Source organism: Ranitomeya imitator, chromosome 4 (assembly GCF_032444005.1).
Source record: "Ranitomeya imitator isolate aRanImi1 chromosome 4, aRanImi1.pri, whole genome shotgun sequence".
In the NCBI taxonomy this organism is placed as follows: Eukaryota; Metazoa; Chordata; class Amphibia; order Anura; family Dendrobatidae; genus Ranitomeya; species Ranitomeya imitator.
In genome coordinates this window covers 506,151,694-506,176,138 of record NC_091285.1, presented here as the reverse complement: position 1 = coordinate 506,176,138, position 24,445 = coordinate 506,151,694, and the positions used below count along the sequence as shown (strand labels likewise).

General features: G+C 42.0%; 1 protein-coding gene across 2 annotated transcripts in view; it reads right to left on the bottom strand.

Moving 5' to 3' along the window:
• The window catches only part of GALK2 (galactokinase 2), a 507,611-nt gene that overhangs the window by 392,975 nt on the left and 90,191 nt on the right, over nt 1–24,445 (bottom strand). For both annotated transcript variants that reach the window (XM_069766040.1, XM_069766041.1), the window contains exon 4: nt 13,290–13,380. In XM_069766040.1, coding sequence (XP_069622141.1) covers nt 13,290–13,380 — 91 coding nt within the window. The remainder of the gene's footprint in view (nt 1–13,289; nt 13,381–24,445) is intronic.

Sequence of the window (24,445 nt, the reverse complement as noted above, 5' to 3'; positions counted from 1 at the left end):
CGATCAGGCTATGCCAGCTTCTAGCCTCCCATGGAGGCTATTGAAGCATGGCACAAGTAAAAAAAAAATGTTTTTAAAAATATGAAAAAAATATAAAAAATATAAAAGTTTAAATCACCCCCCTTTCGCCCCATCCTAAATAAAACAATAAAAAAAAAACCAAACCTACACGTATTTGGTATCACCGTGTTCAGAATCGCCCGATCTATCAATTAAAAAAAAGCATTAACCTGATCGCTAAAGGCGTAGCGAGAAAAAAATCCGAAACGCCAGAATTACGTTTTTTGGTCGCCGCGACATTGCATTAAAATGCAATAACGGGCGATCAAAAGAATCTGTATCTGCGCAAAAATGGTATCATTAAAAACATCAGCTCGGCACGCAAAGAATAAGCCCTCACCCAACCCCAGATCACGAAAAATGGAGACGCTACGGGTATCGGAAAATGGCACTGTTTTTTTTTTTTTTTAGCAAAGTTTGGAATTTTTTTTCACCACTTAGATAAAAAATAACCTAGTCATGTTAGGTGTCCATGAACTCGTAATGACTTAGAGAATCATAATGGCAGGTTAGTTTTAGCATTTAGTGAACCTAGCAAAAAAGCCAAACAAAAAACAAGTGTGGGATTGCACTTTTTTTGCAATTTCATCGCACTTGGAATTTTTTTCCCGTTTTCTAGTAAAAGACATGGTTAAACCAATGGTGTCGTTCAAAAGTACAACTTGTCCCGCAAAAAATAAGCCCTCACATGACCATATTGACGGAAAATAAAAAAGTTATGGCTCAGGGAAGGAGGGAAGTGAAAACAAAAACGCAAAAATGAAAAAGGGCCGCGACTTGAAGGGGTTAAGTATATTGCACAAAGACAAATAAAACCAGAGCTAAAAATGTAAAGGTAAGTATATATGGGTATGTATGGAACTTGCCATAGAGGCACTTCACAACCTCCTCTCATCACTCTGACACGCGTTTTGCTACCACTGACGCCCCCTCGTGTGATAAGCTGCTCACTGTCTATAGACAACGTAAATACAAAGCCTGGTGTGGGTGGGGTTAGCTTTCTCAGCTCTGCTTCATCCTACAACTGAGAACTATGATTGTATCACAACTGATGCACCGAGTAAACTTAGTGATCTGCTGACAGATTCCCTTTAAAACGACTGTCAGCAGAGAATGATTATTCAAACATAGCACAGGCACTTGGTGCACAAAAAGCGTGTCCAAACAGTTCAGTGCCCCTTCCCACCTTTTTGTTTTCCCTCTTTTTGGCCACCTCCTTTTTGACTGAACTTTTTGGGTACGCCAAGTGCCTGTGTGTAATTTTTTTTCTATGATTGACTTGACCACACGGTCAGTTTACCAGCACCTCCTTGTCCCTGACCTGAGTGCACACCATTTTCCCTATCTATGTGCTAGGTTTGAACAGTGATTCTGTGCTGACAGACTCCCTTTAATATACAGTAAGTGCTTTAGTCTGTATCTGGAACACATACTAGTACTAACACTAAGTTGAGAAATAATTTCTGAGTATATTAATCATCAGTTGAATTCTAGCTTATCTTCCGGAGAACCAAGAGGAGTATTTTCACAATGTTTTATGTATTTCCCAGGAACTGATTTGTGTAATCTGTTTGACCCCATATTATGCAGTCTATGTTTGTCAACCAAAGACAGATTCAACCACCAGTTATAATTATTCATACAATATGCTCTGTCACACTTTTCAAGACTCGTATCTAGAAGCCTTAGATAAGTCTAGAATTTTTTTTTGTAGTCAATTATAACGGTATCCTTAAAAAAAGACTCTGAATGGAGAAAACACAGATTTAAACATATATCTTTAATTCGTGGCATTTAACAGTTAAACATGGCAGGATGTGAGTTCTCCGATGCTGTCTGTTGCAGCAGGGTCTTGGTTGTGTTCCAGAGCCCACTGAATACATAGCATAGTCCCTGTTGCTGTCAACACACTGCAGATGGCATGAAAGGGTCAATTTTTTATGCATGCAGCTTTTCTATATGACTGATTGTATAGTAAAAACCTACTTGGACTTTTATTGTGTAACAAAGGTGAATCAAAAATGGATTTGGGCAAATTTACACTGACTTTTTTTTTGCCATAAATCTTTCTTGATGCTTTTTATTTCACTATGTAAAATGGAAATGTATAACCTATAAGAGACTAGGAGTCAAAGTCCAAAGAGGTTTTTAAAATATGACAATAAATTTATTACAAAAAATGACAAAAACACTGACAAAAAAATATATGATAAAACAGTCAAAAGTGATGGCACAAGGTATCAACATGCTACAGATCCACAATGTTCTAACGGGTACAGGAAAAAAATGGACCAAGAAATGTACATTCAACATGACACATGGTATCTACACTGAAGAGACATACAAGTCAGAGTGAAAAAAGGTCAAATACTGCAAGGGTCTTAGTCTCTAACCACTATAAGGTAAACCATACAATCATAATTATATCCCCCAGACATTATATATGCACAAGTGGAACAGGTTATTTTTGCCAGTGTTTTTGTCTTTTTTTTTTTAATAAACTTAGTCATATTTTAAAACCTCATTGGACTTCGACTAGTATGACTACTATACTACTCATCTATGAGTTTTGTTTGGGTGATATTGATTATATAAACTGAAATTGTATGTTCCAAGAAAGAAACGTGGATTCGCCTTTACAGAAAAGATTAAATTAACAATTGTAAAGCCACAGCAAAATTGCGCACAGCTGAGCTTTTCTTGATGTCAGCTAACATCTATAATGTAAATCAACAAATGCCAATACTTAAAGACACAAAAGAGCATACTAGAACCAAAAACACTCAGTTTAAAAAAATCACAGTAATCCGCAAGTGCTAGTAAAAAGATGTAAAAAACAGGGTATTTGGTTGATACGTTTTTTGCAAAAAATGTATACTGACGTTTGGTGGAGCAGCTTAGTATACATTATATACATTTTTTGCAAAAAACGTATCAACCAAATGCCCTGTTTTTTACATCTTTTTACTAGCACTTGCGGATTACTGTGATTTTTTTAAACTGAGTGTTTTTGGTTCTACTATGCTCTTTTGTGTCTTCAAGTTTCTTGGTGGTGTGTAAACATGTTCCTACAGACTTGTACACTGTGGAAGTAGCCCATGTGTTCCTGTTTCCATAAATGCCAATACTTAGATGTATATAGCAGAACATAAAATTTACACTGTTTGGGGAACAGTGAAGTAGGTCATAATTTATTCATATAGTAAATTGACGCCAGGGAGTACCAGTAGTGAAGTGACACAGAAGATCAGAGGGAGGGGGTCTGCAGCACAAAAGAGAAGCGGTGTACTGCTGAGAAATGTAGATTTAGCAGATTTAGAAGAGGACCACCCATTCAACTATATGAAGCTGGATGCACAGGAGTAGAGAGAGAGATGAAAAAAACACAAAGATGCAAGAAAGAAACTTTATGTTGGGATATGTGTGTTTATTAAAAATAGTTATGCGAATATTGTACTTTGTAAAATATATATATATATATATATATATATATATATATATATATATTGCCATCGTGGAAATAACTCTTTAACAAATTAAAAGTACCTCAAAATCTTGGCTTTGAAACATACAACTTGTGACAAAGAAACTAAGGTGCAATATGCCTACTTTGAACAGAAAAGAAGGTCCTGAAGAGGTTAATATAGTAGTTTAGCTCTTTTGCACTGAGACCCATCTTCAGTTTACAGATAGATGCTAGAACAATCTATATTCTACAGCCGTTACAGGAATGCCATTCGGAGTTCCGTGCTATTTTCAGAAAGAGGTCTAATGTTACAGCTTATGTTAATGCCATGCCTTGGCTTGGGAGTCAGCTTCGCTGTTCCCAATATCCCAAACATAGTAGGATAGACCCCACCTGCTTCATATGTGTTATCTTAAAACCTCAGTATCCAGTATACAACAGCTGATCCCCTTAAGCCGTGTTTGTGTTAAAGAGGCAATCATGCTTGCTCTGCAGCTTTTTAGTTTGGTTTGGGATTGTTATTTTTATAAGGATCAGTTGCAGAGCTACAGACCCACAAAACAATTTCAGAGCAGAGAGAAATGACACAGAAAATTTTTTTTGCCATTAACTTTCAGTTGCTGCTTTTATAAACACATTAAGGGTCATTTAATTTAAAACATACAAACACAGCACTTTCCTATGCACCAGTGCTAATTCTGCATGCTATTTGGCAATCTTGGAATTTTCTTTGTATAACGACGAAGTAAGGATACACACAAAGGAAGAAAGAAATATAAAAAGCATAATATTACCGTCTGTACTCGAGTATAAGCCGAGATTTTCAGCCCATTTTTTGGGTCTGAAAGTCCCCCTCTCGGCTTATACTCGAGTCATACCCGGGGGTTGGCAGGTGAGGGGGGGTGGGGGCTGTCTAATTATACTCTTCTACTCCCGGCGTGGTCCCTGCAGTCCCTGCTTCTTCCACCGCTGCATCTTCTTCCTGTATTGAGCGGTCACATGGTACCGCTCATTACAGTCATGAATATGCGGCTCCACCTCCCATAGAGGTGGAGCCGCATATTCATGACTGTAATGATCGGTAACTGTGACCGCTCAATACAGGAAGAAGATGCAGCGGTGGAAGAAGCAGGGACTGCAGGGACAGCGCCAGGAGCAGGTAAGTATACGGGGAAGGGAGTGCTGCGCGATATTTACCTGCTCCTCGTTCCGGTGCGGCTCCGTCTCTAGCGTCCTCTGGCAGTGATGCTCAGGTCAGAGGGCGCGGTGACGTAGCCAGTGCGTGCCCTCTGCTGAGCGTCAGTGGTGGAGACGGAGCCGCATGAGAAGCAGGTAAATATTGAAAGCGCCGGCGTCCAAAGCGAAGAGAGGTGAGTATGTGATTTTTTTTTATTGCAGCAGCAGCTTTTTATATGGCACAGCTTTATATGGAGCATCTACAGTACAGACCAAAAGTTTGGACACACCTTCTCATTTAAAGATTTTTCTGTATTTTCATGACTATCAAAATTGTAAATCCACACTGAAGGCATCAAAACTATGAATTAACACATGTGGAATTATATACTTAACAAAAAAGTGTGAAACAACTGAAAATATGTCTTATATTCTAGGTTCTTCAAAGTAGCCACCTTTTGCTTTGATGACTGCTTTGCACACTCGTGACATTCTCTTGATGAGCTTCAAGAGGTAGTCACTGGAAATGGTCTTCCAACAATCTTGAAGGAGTTCCCAGAGATGCTTAGCACTTGTTGGCCCTTCTGCCTTCACTCTGCGGTCCAGCTCACCCCAAACCATCAGGTCATCTGGTACAGCACCCCATCACTCTCCTTCTTGGTCAAATAGCCCTAACACCGCCTGGAGGTATGTTTGGGGTCATTGTCCTGTTGAAAAATAAATGATGGTCCAACTAAACGCAAACCGGATGGAATAGCATGTCGCTGCAAGATGCTGTGGTAGCCATGCTGGTTCAGTATGCCTTCAATTTTTAATAAATCCCCAACAGTGTCACCAGAAAGCACCCCCACACCATCACACCTCCTCCTCCATGCTTCATGGTGGGAACCAGGCATGTAGAGTCCATCCATCCACCTTTTCTGCATCATACAAAGACACACTGGTTGGAACCAAAGATCTCAAATTTGGACTCCTCAGACCAAAGCACAGATTTTCACTGGTTAATTGTCTATTCCTTGTGTTCTTCAGCCCAAAAAATTTCTCTTCTGCTTGTTGCCTGTCCTTAGCAGTGGTTTCCTAGCAGATATTTTACCATGAAGTCCTGCTGCACAGTCTTCTCTTAACAGTTTTTGTAGAGATGTGTCTGCTGCTAGAACTCTGTGCGGCATTGACCTGGTCTCTAATCTGAGCTGCTGTTAACCTGCGATTTCTGAGGCTGGTGACTCGGATAAACTTATCCTCAGAAGCAGAAGTGACTCTTGGTCTTCCTTTCCTGGGGCGGTCCTCATGTGAGCCAGGTTCTTTGTAGCACTTGATTGTTTTTGCAACTGCACTTGGGGACACTTTCAAAGTATTCCCAATTTTTTGGACTGACTGACCTTCATTTCTTAAAGTATTGATGGCCACTCGTTTTTCTTTACTTAGCTGCTTTTTTCTTGCCATAATACAAATTCTAACAGTCTATTCAGAAGGACTATCAGCTGTGTATCCACCAGACTTCTGCTCAACACAACTGATGGTCCCAACCCCATTTACAAGGCAAGAAATCCCACTTATTAAATCTGACAGGGTACACCTGTGAAGTGAAAACCATTTCCGTTGACTACCTTTTGAAGCTCATCAAGAGAATCCCAAGAGTGTACAAAGCAGTCATTAAAGCAAAAGGTGGCTACTTTGAAGAACCTAGAAAATAAGACATATTTTCAGTTGTTTCACACTTTTTTGTTAAGTATATAATTCCACATGTGTTAATTCATAGTTTTGATGCCTTCAGTGTGAATTTACAATTTTCATAGTCACGAAAATACGGAAAAATCTTTAAATGAGAAGGTGTGTCCAAACTTTTGGTCTGTACTGTATGGTGCCATAATGAACGGTGCAGAGTATTATATATGGCACAGCTTTATATGGAGCATCTATGGGGCCATAATGAACGGTGCAGAGCATTCTATATGGCACAGCTTTATATGGAGCATCTATGGGGCCATAATGAATGGTGCAGAGCATTATATGTGGCACAGCCTTATATGGAGTATCTATGGGGCAATAATGAACGGTATGGAGCATCTATTTTTATTTTTGAAATTCACCGGTAGCTGCTGCATTTCCTACCCTAGGCTTATACTCGAGTCAATAAGTTTTCCCAGTTTTGTGTGGCAAAATTAGGGGGATCGGCATATACTCGAGTATATACGGTATATTACAGTGGGTACGGAAAGTATTCATACCCCTTTAAATTTTTCACTCTTTGTTTCATTGCAGCCATTTGGTAAATTCAAACAAGTTAATTTTTCACATTAATGTACACTATGCACACCATCCTGACTGAAAAAAAAAAGAAATGTAGAAATGTTTGCAAGTTTAATAAAAAAGAAAAACTGAAATATCACATGGTCAAAAGTATTCAGACCCTTTCTATATAAGACCTCACAGCTCACAGTGTATGTCAGACCAAATGAGAATCACGAGGTCAAAGGAACTGGCCAAGGAGCTCAGAGACAGAATTGTGGCAAGGCACACATCTGGCCAAGGTTGCAAAATAATTTCTGCAGTACTCAAGGTTCCTAAGAGCACAGTAGCCTCCATGATTCTTAAAAGGAAGAAGTTTGGGACCACCAGAAGTCTTCCTAGACCCGGCCGTCATCCAAAATTGAGCAATCACGGGAGAAGAGCCTTGGTGAAAGAGGTAAAGAAGAACTCCAAGATCACTGTGGCTGAGCTCCAGAGATGCAGTAGGAAGATGGGAGAAAGTTCCACAAAGTTAATTATCACTGCAGCCCTCCACCAGTTGGGCCTTTATGGTAGAGTGACCCAATGGAAGCCTCTCCTCAGTGCAAGACATATGAAAGCTCGCATAGAGTTTGCTAAAAAAAAAACAAAAAAACACATGAAGGACTCCCAGCCTATTAGAAATAAGATTCTCTGGTCTGATGAGACGAAGATAGACCTTTTTGGTGATAATTCTAAGTGGTATATGTGGAGAAAAACAGGCACTGCTCATCACCTGCCCAATACAATCCCAACAGTGAAACATGGGGGTGGCAGCATCATGCCATGGGGGTGTTTTTCAGCTGCAGTGACTGGACAACTGGTTGTCATTGAAGGAAACATGAATGTGGCCAAGTACAGAGATATCCTGGATGGAAACCTCTTCCAGAGTGCTCTGGACCTCAGACTTGGCCGAGGGTTCACCTTTCAACAATGACTCTAAGCACACAGCTAAAATAACAAAAGGAGTGGCTTCAGAACAACTCTGTGACCATTCTTGACTGGCCCGGCCAGAACCCTGACCTAAACCCAATTGAGCATCTCTGGAGAGACCTGAAAATGGCTGTCCACCAACGTTCATCATCCAACCTGACGGATCTGCAAGGAAGAATGGCAGAGAATCCCCAAATCCAGGTGTGAAAAACTTGTTGCATCATTCCCAAGAAGACTCATGGCTGTACTAGCTCACAAGGGTGCTTCTCCGCAGTAAGGAGCAAAGGGTCTGAATAATTATGACCATGTGATATTTCAGTTTTTCTTTTTTAATAAATTTAAAAAAATTACTACATTTCTGTTTTTTTCAGTCAAGTGCAGAGTGTACATTAATGAGGAAGAAATGAACTTTTTGGAATTTACCAAATGGCTGCAATGAAACAAAGAGTGAAAAATGTAAAAGGGATATGAATACTCTCCGTACCCACTGTGTGTGTGTGTGTGTGCGTGCGTGCGTGCGTGCGTGCGTGCGTGCATGTGCCTCAGAGGATTGAGAGAAAAAATAGTTGGATGTACATTTTGCCCATGGTAATCTGGTGTTGATGATTATAGTTAATAAAAAAAATATGGGCAGCCTGAGACTGATAATTTTATTACATATAGGTTAGTGTCTATCCCACTCATAAATGCTAATGCTCACCTCCCCCAAAAGAACCCAAATTTCTACCGTTGTGGGATCCCGGCATGCAGAGCAGGATTCCTCAACTCTTCTTGGCCGCTCTCACAGTAAAGAGATCTTTGCATTAATCAACCGTTGGCTGCGTACTTCACTAAGCTGGTACAAAACAGTAATATAATTAACCCACAATCACACGCACAGTATTTGGTCAGTATCTTACCTCAGTATTTGTAAGCCAAAACCAGGAGTGGAACAATCAGAGGGAAAGTAGAATAGAATACTGACCAAATACTGAATGTTTGAATGCAGCCCTGCAGCAATCTGTTAGTGGAGAGAAATATTGTCCTTTAAGGTACCTTCACACATAACGATATCGTTGCAACGTCACGCTTTTTGTGACGTAGCAACGATCCCGCTAACGATATCGTTATGTGTGACAGCGACCAACGATCAGGCCCCTGCTGGGAGATCGTTGGTCGCTGGGGAATGATCAGGACCTTTTTTTGGTCGCAGATCACCCGCTGTCATCGCTGGATCGGCGTGTGTGACGCCGATCCAGCGATGTGTTCACTTGTAACCAGGGTAAACATCGGGTTACTAAGTGCAGGGCTGCGCTTAGTAACCCGATATTTACTCTGGTTACCATTGTAAAAGTTAAAAAAACAAACAGTACATACTCACATTCCGATGTCTGTCACGTCCCCGGCCGTCAGCTTCCCTGCACTGACTGTCAGCGCCGCCGGCCGTAAAGCAGAGCACAGCGGTGATGTCACCGCTGTGCTCTGCTTTACGGCCGGCGCTGACACAGTCAGTGCGGGAAGCTGACGGCGGGGGACGTGATAGACATCGGAATGTGAGTATGTAGTGTTTGTTTTTTTTTACTTTTACAATGGTAACCAGGATAAATATTGGGTTACTAAGCGCGGCCCTGCACTTAGTAACCCGATGTTTACCCTGGTTACCCGGGGACTTCGGCATCGTTGAAGACAGTTTCAACGATGCCGAAGTCTTTCCCCGGATCGTTGGTCGCTGGAGAGGGCGGTCTGTGTGACAGCTCCCTAGCGACCACACAACGACTTACCAATGATCACGGCCAGGTCGTATCGCTGGTCGTGATCGTTGGCAAGTCGTTTAGTGTAACGGTACCTTTAGAGCTCACTTCCACTTGCCCTTAAATTGGATGAATGCAATTCAATTAAAAACCGGATTGCATTCGTACCAATTTAATCCTAGGATTGTGTTCCCAGTGGGGTTTATTTTCCTGCTACAAACGGATCATGTTCAGACGGGGGAAAAAAAAAACAGCATGCTACGACCGAATGCGGAATTCGGATCACACACACCCATATAAGTCTATGGGTGTGTGTCAAACATCGCACTGCACTCAGATATCACCCAAGTGCAGTGTGATTCCCTCAGATGCCAGCAATGGAAAAGATGGAGAAATTACTTTCTCCGTCTCCTCCGGCGCTGTGCTCCAATCCTGTTATGAGAGTGATCGGAGCACAGAGCACAGGCACTCGGCTCACACTCGCAGCAGAGCAGGATCCGAGTGGCATTATCATATCACATTGAATGCTCTCTTATCGCATGTAATCAGCTAACGTGACTGGCCTTACCGTGAAAGCAGTTGTGGAGGGCTGTGAGATTCCTCTCTGAATGGGTCCGTCAACAGCAGAAGTTTGGACCCAATTTGGTAGAAAGTCAACCCATTTTGGGAAAATTTATGAAAGAATTTTACAAAAACGTGCAGATATCCACCACCCAAGTGGAGCTGCCCACTTTTTTTTATTAATTATGAATGGTAGCCCTAGATTGATGAAAGGTTCTCTTTAAATTTCAACAGAATTTAGGCTAGATTCACATTTTTTGTAACTTTTGGTCAAAAAATGCTGCAGGCAGATGGCATACGTGGCATTTCTTTTGTTTAAATGCAGCGTTCTCTGCGCATGGTGCTCAATTAGTTCAGTTTCTTTCCTCACTTCTCTGCGGGACTTAAAAATCATCAAACACTAATAGTTACGATGAAATGCTACAAAATGAAAACCGCCAACAAAACAATTGTCAGCAATTGAGTGTGTGACTTTTTTTTTTTGTTAAATCAGTGAACACAGCACACATTTCTTGTGCAAAACTAGATCTTCTGCCACTTTGACAGGTCAAAATGCAGCAAATTTGTTAAGCAGCATGCACCTTCGAATAATGATGATGTTTAACTTATGCTAAAGAGTAACTAAGCTTTTTTTAGTTAGATTCGATGCTGAACTGTGCTGTGACAAGTAGTAAGAGCCGTGGCCCTAATCTGGAGTATGTGGCGAGGACGGTTAGCTCGCTCTGTATCCTGGAGGGCAGGAGTGTGTGATTCTCATCCTACCAGAGCCACTATCGCACTGCCCCTCGTCTTCCATTATATAAGGCAGAGGTCCCCAACTCCAGTACTCAAGGCCCACCAACAGGTCATGTTTTCAGGATTTCCTTAGTCTTGCCCAGGTAATAATTGCATCACCTGTGCAATGCAAAGGAAATCCTGAAAACATGACCTGTTGGTGGGCCTTGAGGACTGGAGTTGGGGACCTCTGATATAAGGTAACAATTACACAGGGAGGTGCGGTGCGCTCATGCATTCGGCATCCCTATCTTCTCCTAAAGTCAGACTTTAGGTCAGACAGAGAGCTGTAAAGTGATTCCTTATCTACTGTGATACTAGTGAATGCAGGGAGGATGCTGAAGATACTGGATAGGAAGTAGTTTACACACAGGGATTTTTAAAAAATGATACCACAAAAACAAACCCCCAATTCATTATTTTTATTTTGCATATGAAAGTCACATTACACTTGGTAATATAAGAAAAAAAATATCTTAGCAGACATGCCCCTTTAAAGAGAAACTGTCATCACGATTTATTATGCTAAAATAATATGGTCATATTGGTGCTTTTATATTCATTTAATTGATACCTGTAGGGAAGAAATCTGCATTCTGGTTCTTGTTTAATTCACGAGGCGTTATGGTACAATAGCCTCTTTGCATTGGGCAGGACTTTGGGGCGGGACTGTGGGTAGGGGTTTCGGCTCTGCCACATCCCTTCTGCGTTTATACAAGCCTCCATTATTAAAGTTTGTGCTAGTGCCACCCTTGCTACTGGCGGCGCTTGTGTGCATTCATCTCCCGATGCTCTTCAGTGAAATGGCACCGGTGGCGGTGAGTGCGCAGATTGAAATCTCGGCTCCTTATTGAGCAGAGGTCTCAATCTGCGCATGCGCCACCACCGGTGCCATTTCACTGAAGACATTCTGGTGTTAATCTGAGCATGCGCCACGCTGCCATTTTGCTGAAGACCACTAGGAGATGAATGTGCGCAAACACTGCCAGCGCTAGCATGAACTTTAATATAGGCAAACGCAGAGGAGCCGCAGCAGCAGAACCTAAAACCCTACTCATATTTCTGCCCCAAAGTCCTGCCCAATGCACGAAGAGGACATTGTATGAAAACTTCTAATGTGAATTAAACAATAACCAGGATGTGGATTTATGTCCTACAGGTATGCATGAAATCAATATAAAAGATCCATTATGACCATACCTTTATTTTAACATATTAAATCGTAATGACCTGTTCCCTTTAAATATTGTTAAATATTGTCCATAATCTGCCTCAATACTGTACATCTGACCGAATCTTGTGATACCTCCCCAATCATAACCACCAGTCCTCATAAGACCTCCTACTTTGCTTCTCTTGTGGGATTCAGTGTCACTGCACTGCCAATGGTATACAGGCAATCTGCCACTGAATCAGGAGCACAGCGCTCCCCAGCTCCTGATTGCTGTAAGGCACTGCTGATTGAGTGACAGCTCAGACCAACAGCACAGTTTCACTGCTGACCCGAACCTGTGCACTCCAGAGGCTGTTATAGGAGGCAGCTCTGCATTGGTAGTGCCGTGGGGCTGCAGCTTGTAGGAGAAGCAAAGATAAGAGTAATCCTAAGTAAAATCTTATATCTTCTATCTAAATGATAAAAATTAACCACACCATACTGCAGGTTTTCTTCTCTAAAACATGCTTGCAATATCTCTTCAAAGCACATTATTAATGCAAATGCTGATCAATCATATATTCTTGGAAAACTATTGCCAGAATACAAGACGGGGTTATTCAGAACTCATGTCACTGTGATAGATGGGGGCTGCAGCAATTTATCTTTCCTTAAGTTTTAGAGTTGTCATCTTCAATCAGAGGAATGTTACAAGGCTTTTGACCTCCTTTTGAAAAGACTAGCATGGAAATTAAAGCCTAGATTTGCATGAACTCAACTTCTCAATTACCTCTATGTTTTCCAGTTATTTAATCAGTGTACTTTCTTATTAGGCATGATGTCATTTGTATCGCTGAATCATAGGATGCTGACTGACAATTGCTTTTAAATGAGTTTACCCATGCACATGTCACAGACGGACTGGCTGAAGGTCTGCTCATTATTAAGGCAGGATGCCTCCATAGAACGAAGTCTTCTCTAATGTTATTAACTCCTTCCAGCGTTACCAGGGTGCATGCACTGCCCCTATATGGTGAGCTATTCATATGATATTTGATAAACGTGCAGAAATAACAGTAAGTGTATCATTATCATTATAATCCTCAAAGTATATGCGAGTAGACTTCTGAACAGAAGAAACGATTGCATCCTTCATAATATTATTTACCTGAATTCCTTTCAGTCCACACAGAAAGTAACTGTGCCACAAGGGTTTTGTCTTATTAATCTGAACATCACTGAAATCTAAGGAAAAGTCCCTATAAAGAGAAGAAAAAGTTACAATCATGAAACTGGACCATTTGATAGCTCTTGGCTGCCACATCCTGGCAAAATAGGGTAAGACAGTCAAGAAAAATATGTGTTTTAGCTGAAAGATGGAAATTGGAGACGTAATGTTTGTCAAATAAAACAAAGGCAGGTATTTTGTGATTTCTCTTTTTTAAATTTTTTTCCAAATTTTGTGATAAAAAATAAGGTTTTTAAATAACAGAACTGCAAAGAATGTAAAAACAGAGTTGAACAGGACATTTTTTATACATAGTATACTTGCATTAAAAATATAGAGACGAGCTATATCCGCTCGAAATATCTACAGACCACACGGTGTATAATAATGAGTGCACCAAGCCAGACTGGATTGAAGGAACATCTGATAAGATCATATTACGATTCTTTGCTTGAAGAAAGAGCAATATCAAAAAGCAAGGCTGGCATTCAGCAATACTATATCTTTGCAGTGCCTGTCGTGCCAGCTCTACACTATAACATTCAGTTATCAAGCACATGCCATTCATAAGTGGCACAACCTTATAAAATCACAAAAGAATCTGTAGTGGTGATGGTGACAATAAGGTTTTAATTACAAACATATTTTTTTTTTCAGTTTTGACTAAAACACATACAATTTTAGGCCCCCAATTCATCAAGAATTATTATTATTATTTATTGTTATAGCGCCATTTAATCCATGACGCTCTACATGTGAGGAGGGGTGTACATAATAAAAACAAGTACAATAATCTTAAACAATACAAGTCATAACTGGTATAGGAGGAGTGAGGATCCTGCCCGCGAAGGCTCACAATCTACAAGGGATGGGTGAGGATACAGTAGGTGAGGATAGAGCTGGTCATGCAGCGGTTTGGTCGATCGGTGGTTACTGCAGGTTGTAGGCTTGTCAGAAGAGGTGGGTCTTCAGGTTCTTTGGCACTACTTGTGTTGTGTCTCCTGCTCGGTAACTGTAGTAAGATTTGTGGCATAAGTTACACCGCAGCCCATCATGAATTAGACGAGCAGGCAGGGTTGCCATTTTGGTAGACTTTGCCGAAACAGCCTTGAAAACACCAAAAATTAAATGACTGAAAAGCATATTTACCGATCGACAGTCGTCCAAACATTCCAGCATTCCCATTGACTACTAGAGAAGTCATAGTAGGCCGAAACTATTAAGGTTATTTTGTAGCATTCTCATTTGCTTATCTATGCAGATTGGGACAGAATATTTTAAATTAGGAGTCCAATTATGTGTAATGTTAATGATATTTCTCTAATGCTGCTGAAGGCCTAGAAATGGCAGCATTGAAACATTGTACACACAGTTAAGGCTTTATATGCATCTCGGCTATAAAGTATGCATCTCTCCTGTCACTCCCTGAGGGTCTGCACTCCATCACTTCTTGAAGACAGTAGTAACCTATGATGTTCCTCTGTCAATAGACTCCTAGATATTTCAGTTATCATACTTTGAAGCCTGCAGTAGAGTCTGTGTAGATAATAAGTGATGGGAGTGTGTATGTGCGATATAGCAGCTCCCAAGAATCGATAAGGCTAAGTTCCCACGGAACGTATTTGCTGTGGCCCTCCGGAAGCAGAGGTCCACCAGTAATACCAGCAGAGGTGTATATTGCTGTGGGCATCACTGACAAAAAGTGTGGTGAAGCCGCACATTTCACCCATTCTTTGACATCTGCGCTCCTGTCAGTTTCCACACTGGACATATTTTGCAGTAACTGCATGAGATTTCTTTGTTGCACCTTAAAAAGCAGCAAATTTTCTCTTTTGCTGTTTTCGCACCATGGGAACTTAGTCTAAAAAAAAAAACATACACATTAGAATAAAAGAGAAAACCAAAAAGACTTAATTTGACATTACATGTCCTAATTCGTTAAGCAAACTATTTTAATGTCTAACATAATCAGCGCAGTATAACAATGCTGTTAATGCTGGATTTTAAAACGTCTGGAAATCTGGACCATGTTAGCTGAGCATTCCACTTATCTCATCCTATTGAATCAATAAAGCCACTCAATAAAAGATGTTCAGAGAAAACCAAAAGACTAAATTGGAACATTACTGGAATTTATGCACTCTGTGGATTAAGATATTATTGGCAATAAACTAGCTCATCCTCCATATGCCTGGGGTTAGGCTTGGGGCACCTGAACGCACACTAGCTGTGGTCTGTAAAATGCCAACAATAATGTAATAAGACAACTATTATCAACATAAAGGAAAGCACAGCACATGGATACACTGCAATCATTTCATCAAAAAATTCCTAATTTAACCTCAAATTGGAACATATGATTGCAAAGCTTTAGCAATCTAAACTGAATGTAAAGAGGATGGGACAAATAAAAGGAATTCAGAAATGCACAGAGGTCTAGAGTAAAAAGTGGCTGCAGCCATACCATGCTGGGCAGTGCACAGAAAACATGGGGTTGCCGATATTGTAGATCCATCTGTGACGTTACACATTTGTATTGCGTTATACATTTATATTTTATTAGTTTTGCAACAACAAAAAACTTTTACCATTTTTTGTTTTTTTAAAACACTTTTTGCAACGCAGTCTTTGGGCTCCAGCGATCAAAGTTATTAGCGGATTGTGTGCAATGCAATACCAAGACAGGCTGGAGAAATGAAATCTAAGGGGCAACTTTCCTATAATGTTCAAATATAAGAAAGGACAATATAGAGATCTTTTAATTTTTTTTTTTTTTTTACACCTACGCCTGCAACTATGGCAATAATGGAAACTGAACAGAAAAAAGGGATCACTTGGCGCAGTATAATTGCTGATGGATAAAAGAATCCAGGATTCACCATACAACGACCGTGGACCTCGTGGTGCTCTACTGAAATATTCACCATACAATGACCGTGGACCTCGTGGTGCTCTACTGAAATATTCACCATACAACGACCGTGGACCTCGTGGTGCTCTACTGAAATATTCACCATACAACGACCGTGGACCTCGTGGTGCTCTACTGAAATATTCACCATACAACGACCGTGGACCTCTGGTGCTCTACTGAAATATTCACCATACAATGACCGTGGACCTCGTGGTGCTCTACTGAAATATTCACCATACAACGACCGTGGACCTCGTAGTGGTCTACTGAAATATTCACCATACAACGACCGTGGACCTCGTGGTGCTCTACTGAAATATTCACCATACAACGACAGTGGGCCTCAAGGTGCTCTACTGAAATATTCACCATACAACGACCGTGGACCTCGTGGTGCTCTACTGAAATATAATAGTCCCAAAGTTCCATTCAATGTAAAAAAAGTTGCACGAGCCATCTATAAAAAGTACTTTTATTAAGCCACAGTTAACAAAACCTCATTGCTGTCCGAGTCTGGATTTGGGTGGGTTCTTAGTTGGAATACATTATCATGACAATTGTATTATATTGGGAATAAAAAAGAATGTTTAACTAAAATTATCTAGTTTAGAAAAAAAACACAACTCATTGCCAAGGAGTTAGAGGGATACATGTGGACAACAGTTGTTTCGTGTGTAGAAACGCTTCTACAAGTGACAATGATGACAAGGGGGCATCCTCTATGTCTAGAGGAAAGAAGGTTTAATGATCATCATAGATGTTTTAGGGCTCATGCAGACGTGCATGCAAATTGGCCCAAGCATGGACTGCAATGCATGGAGCGTCCTTGCACTTCCAACCCAAGCCTCATAGAACTATATGAAGCTGTCATGCTCTGGTTGGGAGACCTGCGGGCAGTCCATGCATTGCAGTCCATGTCTGCACGAGTCCTTACTGTAAGAGCAGTAAGATTATGGAACTCTCTACCACATGATATTGTAATGGTTGATTCACTAAAAAAGTACAAGGAGGGCCTGGAAGCCTTTCTTGAAAACTATAATATTACAGGTATTAAATTCTGTGACAGGACACTGATCTAAGAAACTAGTCCGATTGCCGTATGTGGAGTTGGGAAGGACATTTTTTCATTAATATGGAGCAATTAGTATTGGCTTCATAGGATTTCTGCCTTCCAGTGGGTCAATATGTCAGATTATAGGTTGAACTGTATGGCTTTGTGACTATTTTCAATCTTTAAGCTACAAAACTATGAAATATTTGCTGCATATTTGTCTTCAGTTGCACCAAAAGCCAAATATAATATAAAGGCAAGCTACTGCTACAATGTCCGGGATTGAAGAGAACACCAATTCTGATTACAGCATCTAAATCAGGAGTCCTCAAACTACGGCCTACAGGCCACATGTGGCCCACCAAAGACATTTATCGGGCCCCTGGGCCCAGCCGACATTGAACTTCACTACAGATCAATGCCAGCGGTCCCCGTAATCGCGGGGGGAAGATGAGGCGGCGAGGAAAGGCGATACACGGCCCTCCGTATGCAGCACAGACGTGGCCAGATGACGTCACACCTCCTGTTCCAGAAGAAGACGGAGTCGAGCAGGCGCCTCTTCAGAGCAGCGGGGGACATAGGTTTTTAAAGCCGGATCCGGTCTATCATGCCAAATGGGGACCTATGTTGCCTATTGGGGACACTGACCTGCCTATTGGGGACCTATAATGCCTATTGGGGACATTTACCTGGCTGTCGAGGACGTATACTGCCTATTGGGGACATTTCATTGCCTGTCGGGGACCTATACTGCCTATTGGAGACATTTACCTGCCTGTCGGGGACCTATACTGCCTATTGGGGTCATTTACCTGCCTATTGGGGACCTATAATGCCTATTGGGGACATTTACCTGGCTGTCGAGGACGTATACTGCCTATTGGGGACATTTCATTGCCTGTCGGGGACCTATACTGCCTATTGGAGACATTTACCTGCCTGTCGGGGACATATACTGCCAATTGGGGACATTTACCTGCGTATTGGGGACCTATAATGCCTATTGGGGACATTTACCTGTCTATTAGGGACCTATGCTACCTATTGGGGACATTTACCTGCGTATTGGGGACCTATAAAAAAATATCACAGAGTCCAGCAGTAAAAAAGGAGTCCTGAATAAAAGAAGTGGAAAGAATGGGGCAAAAAATGGACTAAGTATGGAAACTAGAAGGTATGCTAACATATGATGCAAATCATACAATGCCAAATATGCAAAACTATAAGCCCAGTAGTGTGATAAAAGCCTTCCCATATGAGGTCTTCTCCTACTGGAATGAAGGCATACTTTTATACACATGACTTTACTTGTGGGCTTATTACCATTTTTGGTGCTTTTCCTTGGTTTGCGTTTGTGTTTTGGGTTGCCATCTAAGTATTATAATTATTATTATTATTATTATTGTTTCCTATACCCTATAAAATAATTATTCACATGAATAAACAGGGGGAAATATGTATTTGATGCCTTGCTGGCTTTGTAAGTTTGCCCAGTGACAAAGACATGAACAGTCTATAAATTTTAAATGTAGGTTAATTTTGACCTTGAGAGATAGAATATTAAACATTTCCAGAAAATCACACTGTATAAAATTTTATAAATTTATTTGCATTTTGCAGTGAGAAATAAGTATGCGATCCCTCTGGCAAACAAGACTTAAAACTTGGTGGAAAAACCCTTGTTGGTAAGCACAGCAGTCAGATGTTTTTTGTAGTTGATGATGAGGCTTGCGCACATGTCAGGAGGAATTTTGGTCCACTCCTCTTTGCAGATCATCTCTAAATCATTAAGAATGACATCCTATTACAAGACCACTCTGGTATAAGTGAGCTCTTTAGAATGACCCGTTCTCTCACAAATGTTAGTAAATGCAGACAGCATATCTTAGTTGTAGATGTATCTGCCTCACAGGACCATAAAGAAGAAAATGAAAATTATGACTAGAAATTACATTTGCATTTTTGGGACAATATGCAGTTTTGTCATGTGTCATGCTTACTGCTTGTATAGACGGTTTCGGAGAGGTGCCCAATATATTTATTACATTTAGTAATTTTATACCATGAGAGGTGAAGGTAGCAATGACCACTATATACTTGTACATCTGCAGGTCCCCATATACAGAGTACAAATAACACCAGTGACAACAGCTCATCAACCACTAATACCAGGGATATGTACAAAAGAACTTAAAAGGGTTGTCCACGACTCAAACTCGTTCATAAAATGATAACAGCTATTCTTTCTGGTGCTGGCGCCGTTCCAGTGATGGGCTGCAGGGCTCGCTTGAGCCCTGCAGCCCATCAGTGGCCATTTAACTCTCACTTCCTTCTGATGTAATTGACATTTGGAAAAAGTCAGAGCAGCAGCAGCGCTCACTTCTTCCGGGTGTCAGTCTCTTACAAAGGAAGTGAAGAGAAGCGGCCATAGATAGGCCTTAGGGATCGAGTAATATATAAACATAACAGTACTGAAGCCCTGCTATGTATAGCACAGGCGATCAGACAATCGCAGCTTCAAGTCTCCTAAGGGGACTATTAAATAAAGCAAAAAGTAGAAAAAATAAAGTTTTTAAAAATATGAAAAAAAAAGCCACAGAAGTTCAAATCACCCCCCTGCCATCTAGATGTAGCAGAGCTGGACCCGTCGTGGGACAAATGGATTAGCAGCATCTCTGCGGATAGGTGAGGAATATTGTGGCTTGTTTCTTTTACAGATGACGATGGCATTGGGGGAATGGGCGAGGTCGTAAGTATGGTTTAATTAAGAATATTAAAGGAGTCTGTGTCTTTCTTACAATTAAAGGACTTTTTTCTGGGTGTCTGTGTTTTCTTACAATGTGACTATGGGGTTAGTAATGGGGGCGTCTTATTGACACCTTTCCATTACTAACCTCGGGGCTTGATGTCCACCTAACAATATAAAGGTGACATCAACTCCCTCAACTATCACCCCACTTGCCACCGCTACAGGGCAAGTGGGAAGAGCAATGCTAAATGCCAGAATTGGCGCTTCTTAGAGAAGCGCCTTTTCTGGGCCGGCTGAGAGCTGATGTTTTTAGCCTGAGGGGACCAGTATCCATGGCCCCTTACTAGGCTATTATTATCATCCCACAGCTTTCGTCATAGCCTTTGAAGGTTATTAATTATAGGGGGACCCTATGTCATTTTTTTTTCGGGTCCCCCATTTTAATAGTCAGTATAGGCTAAGTATACAGTTGGAAGCTGATATTAATAGCCTGGGAAGATCCATGGGTATTACCCCCTTCCCAGTCTATCAATATCGGCCCCCAGCTGTTGGCTTTCCCTCTGCTGGTTACAAAAATTGAGAGGGAGCCCAAGCTATTTTTTTCTGAAAAATAAACGTTTATTAAATAAATACACGTTCAATAAGCTGAACACACTGTACTAATTGCATTGGTCACTGACATCGATATATCTACCAATCCTATTTGTATTTAATGTATATAATCCATCCCTTCTATCCTGTCGGTTCCTGCAGATACTTTACAGTACACGGCACAAGAATTGCTAGCTTTTCTTCTATCTGTCCATGCAATATAAATACATATGCCTTATATACTGACTTATGGACTAGAGTATAAGCCGTTTATGCATTGTCATCCCTATCCTGGTATACATGACTGCGCATCCCTGTCCTTGTATGCATGGCTCCTCATCCCTGTCCTTGTATACATGGCTCCCCATCCAGTCTTTGAATGCATGGTTCCTCATCCCTGTCCTTGTAAACATGGCTCCTTATCCCAGTGCTTGTATGCATGGCTCCTTAGCCCCTATCCTTGTATGCACGATTCCTATAAAAAAAAAAACACACATCTTACTTACCTTCCCTGCGCGCCCTCACTGCACCTCCACCACTGTGGAGGTAATGAATATTCACTCCACGCCTATGGGAGTGGAGAGAGATGAATATTCATTACCCTAATGAGTGGGGCCATGTGATTGCTCGGACAGAGGAGCTGATGGAGCTGGAACGAGATGCAACGAGGGCACCCAGGGAAGGCAAGTAGGATGTGTCCTGGAAGCTGGGGGCTGCGGCTGTAACTGTTCGCGCTATAAGAGAAATGAATATTTATTTCCAGTGCAGTGAACATTAATTTCTCTTTAGTAGCAGGTACAGGTTTTAGCTGCAGCTGCCGGCTCCTGCCTCTGTGACCCACTGCTCCGCCGTTCCCCCTCCCCGCCGTCTTTCTGGGACAATGACTCATGTATAAGCCGAGGGGGTGCATTTTCAGCACAAAAAAATGTGCTGAAAAGCTTGGCTTATACATGAGTATATACGGTATACATTTGTGTACCACTGACATCTATATCTCTATATTCTATGTGTATATATCTATTCTATTCTAACCTGTCAGTGTGATTTTACTGTATGCGTCACGTGAATTGCGGCTTTTCAAAGGACACCGGTGCATAAAAATCGGACAGCACTCGAAAGGTCCGAGTGCTATGCGATTTTCTTTCTTGCATAAGCAAGTCTCGGCCGAGTCTCGGTGACAATCGCAGCATGCTACGATTTTACATGCACGCTGAATACGCCCGAGAAAATAAATGGTGATGTGAGCTGCCCCATAGATTAACACTGGTCCGAGTGCTATGCAATCTTTTCTCGTATAGTACTCGCCCGAATTCTATGGTAGTGTAATAAAGACTTAAAAGATTCTGTTGCATGCTCCACTGAAGGAATGATGCTCCCTTCATAGAGTGCACGGGCAAATCCCCCCCACCATGTCTTCCCTGCATGCCCACTACTCAACAAAGAAAGAAATATCGTAGTTACTTACCGATAACAGTATTTCTCTGATCCCATGACGGCACCACGGAGAGAGGTATCCGGCCTCAGGGACAGGAAAACTACAGGTGAAAAAGGCGGTACCTCTCTCCCACATCAGTTGGTTTACAGAGCCGTAACAGAACTTAAGCTGTAACTTAAATGTTATCAAACAAAATGTTTACTTTAACTTATTAGAGGCAACGCGTGACTAAGTACTAAGACTAACTCTAGTGTTCACACTCACACGTGAAGGGAGGGAATGTACAGGTGCGGTCATGGGATCAGAGAAATACCGTTATCGGTAAGTAACTACAATATTCTCTTACCCCCATGACGGCACCACGGAGAGAATTTCATAGATGTACATTAGGGAGGGACCACTGCCTCTAGCACCCTTCTGCCAAAGGTGAGGTCTGAAGAGGGAGTCAGGTCTAGTTGGTAGTGCTTAAAAAATGTGGAAGGAGACGACCTACATATCTATTCAATTGATGCTCCTGCTCTCTCTCTGCCCAGGAGGTCGCCACCGATCTGGTTGAATGAGCTCTGACTTCCTCTGGAATGGCTTCATTACTTGACGAATACGAGAGGAAGATGGTATCCCTTATCCATCTCGCAAGTGTGGCCTTCGATACTTTATGCCCTTTATTTGGATCCTGAAAACACACAAACAGAGCCCTATCTTTCCTATAGTCTCTTGTGGCCGCTAGATATTGGACTAAACATCTTTTAACGTCTAGTGTGTGTAGATGTTCCTCTTTCCTATTTCTGGGATTTGGACACAAAGAGGGTAATGAAATCTCCTGAGATCTATGTGATCTATGAGATCTTCGAAAGGTAAAGCAAATTTTTTCGATGCTTTTGCAATGGCGACATCTAGTTTTGGCACCTTACTCCAGGAAGAAAAGGGCGGGTCGTCAAAAGGATATTTCCTTTTCGGGGTTAAGAGGACTTTTTTGTCTGGCCTTTTTCACTCTTTTTTTATTAGGGCATGTATTTTATCATTTACTGGAAACACCCTTCCTTTCCTTTGTTCTAGACCGCTAAACAAAGTCTTGCGCGTTTTTTTGGGATTTGGTCTGTACTAGTCCCATAGTTGTTCTTACCGCTTTTACTAAAGCGTCTGTCTCATCAATGGGAAAGCAATTGCGGCCCCCCTCCGAGGAGGAAGAGGATGATAGAGAGGAGAGCGAACTGTCTGAATTAGAGGAATCGCTATCTTCTTCGCTGGAACTTGGCTCCAGGGATCTATGTTTAGACCTGTGTTTCCTTTTTAAACCTTTGGCACTTTTTAACGCATCCTTTACCTGGGACTTAATTAATTGTTTTAAGTCAGATACGAATCTTGGGGACTCTTCTGAAATGGTATTTTCTATGCATATGGCAGAGAGTTTTTTTACCCACGTAGCGGGCAGTTCTACAGAGCAGATCGGACATACTGTGCCTGGTTTTCATTTTACACTTCTTCCCCTAAGGAAAACAGAATAAAAACCTCTTTTTAGAAAATGAGCATTCACGAAGATCACTTACCCTCCTAATTTAAAGGGGATACCGGTTCTGGCATAGGAGTAGCTTCCTCGACTTGAACCGTTACTGGTCTTCCGGATCCACCCGAGCCTCTGCTACGTTGAGATCCCGAGCTGCGACGCTGGGAAGGAGTGTCATGCTGTCGCCGCTGCTAGTGATGCTGCTGCTGCTGACGTTGCTGCGGTTGGCGCTTTTTCGGCGGGGACTGCAAAATTTCTTCTGCCGGTTGCTCCTTCTCACTCGTGATAAGACAATTTGCTGAGCACTCGCCATGCTGGATTCTGCTTCTTTTATCCATAAGCGGGGTGGCGCACCGCTGCATCTATTACCCAGAGATGCCATGCGCCGCCCCAGAAGTGACCCCCGCCGCCGAGCATTCTCGGAATACCATAATGCTTTGCGGCCAGTAGGCGCCTGCGCGCGCTCATTCCTCCGGCATCTTGCTTCCTGGACGGAGCTCGGCTATTCCATCGCCTGCCAGATCGCCATGCCGCCATCACCGCCCCCGACCAGCCCCTCCTGGGATTACAGGCTCACTCCACACCAGAGGGAGCACCACTCCAGCAGGAAAAACCGGCGGTAAGACACCAGGTGACCGCCGTCACCTATTACCGGCTGCTAAACTTTTTTATGGGGAGGAGCAGACTGGGTCTTTCTTCACTGCTTCTCCCCCGCTCACGCACAAGGCCCGCCGACCCTGGGATCGTGGCCTTCGGGGAAGGGATATCCACTGCGTCCGAAGCAGGGCCCCCCGCTGCCAGTAATCGAAGCAATGGACCCCCGGCATCCCACGACGATCATGCTGCAGGTTC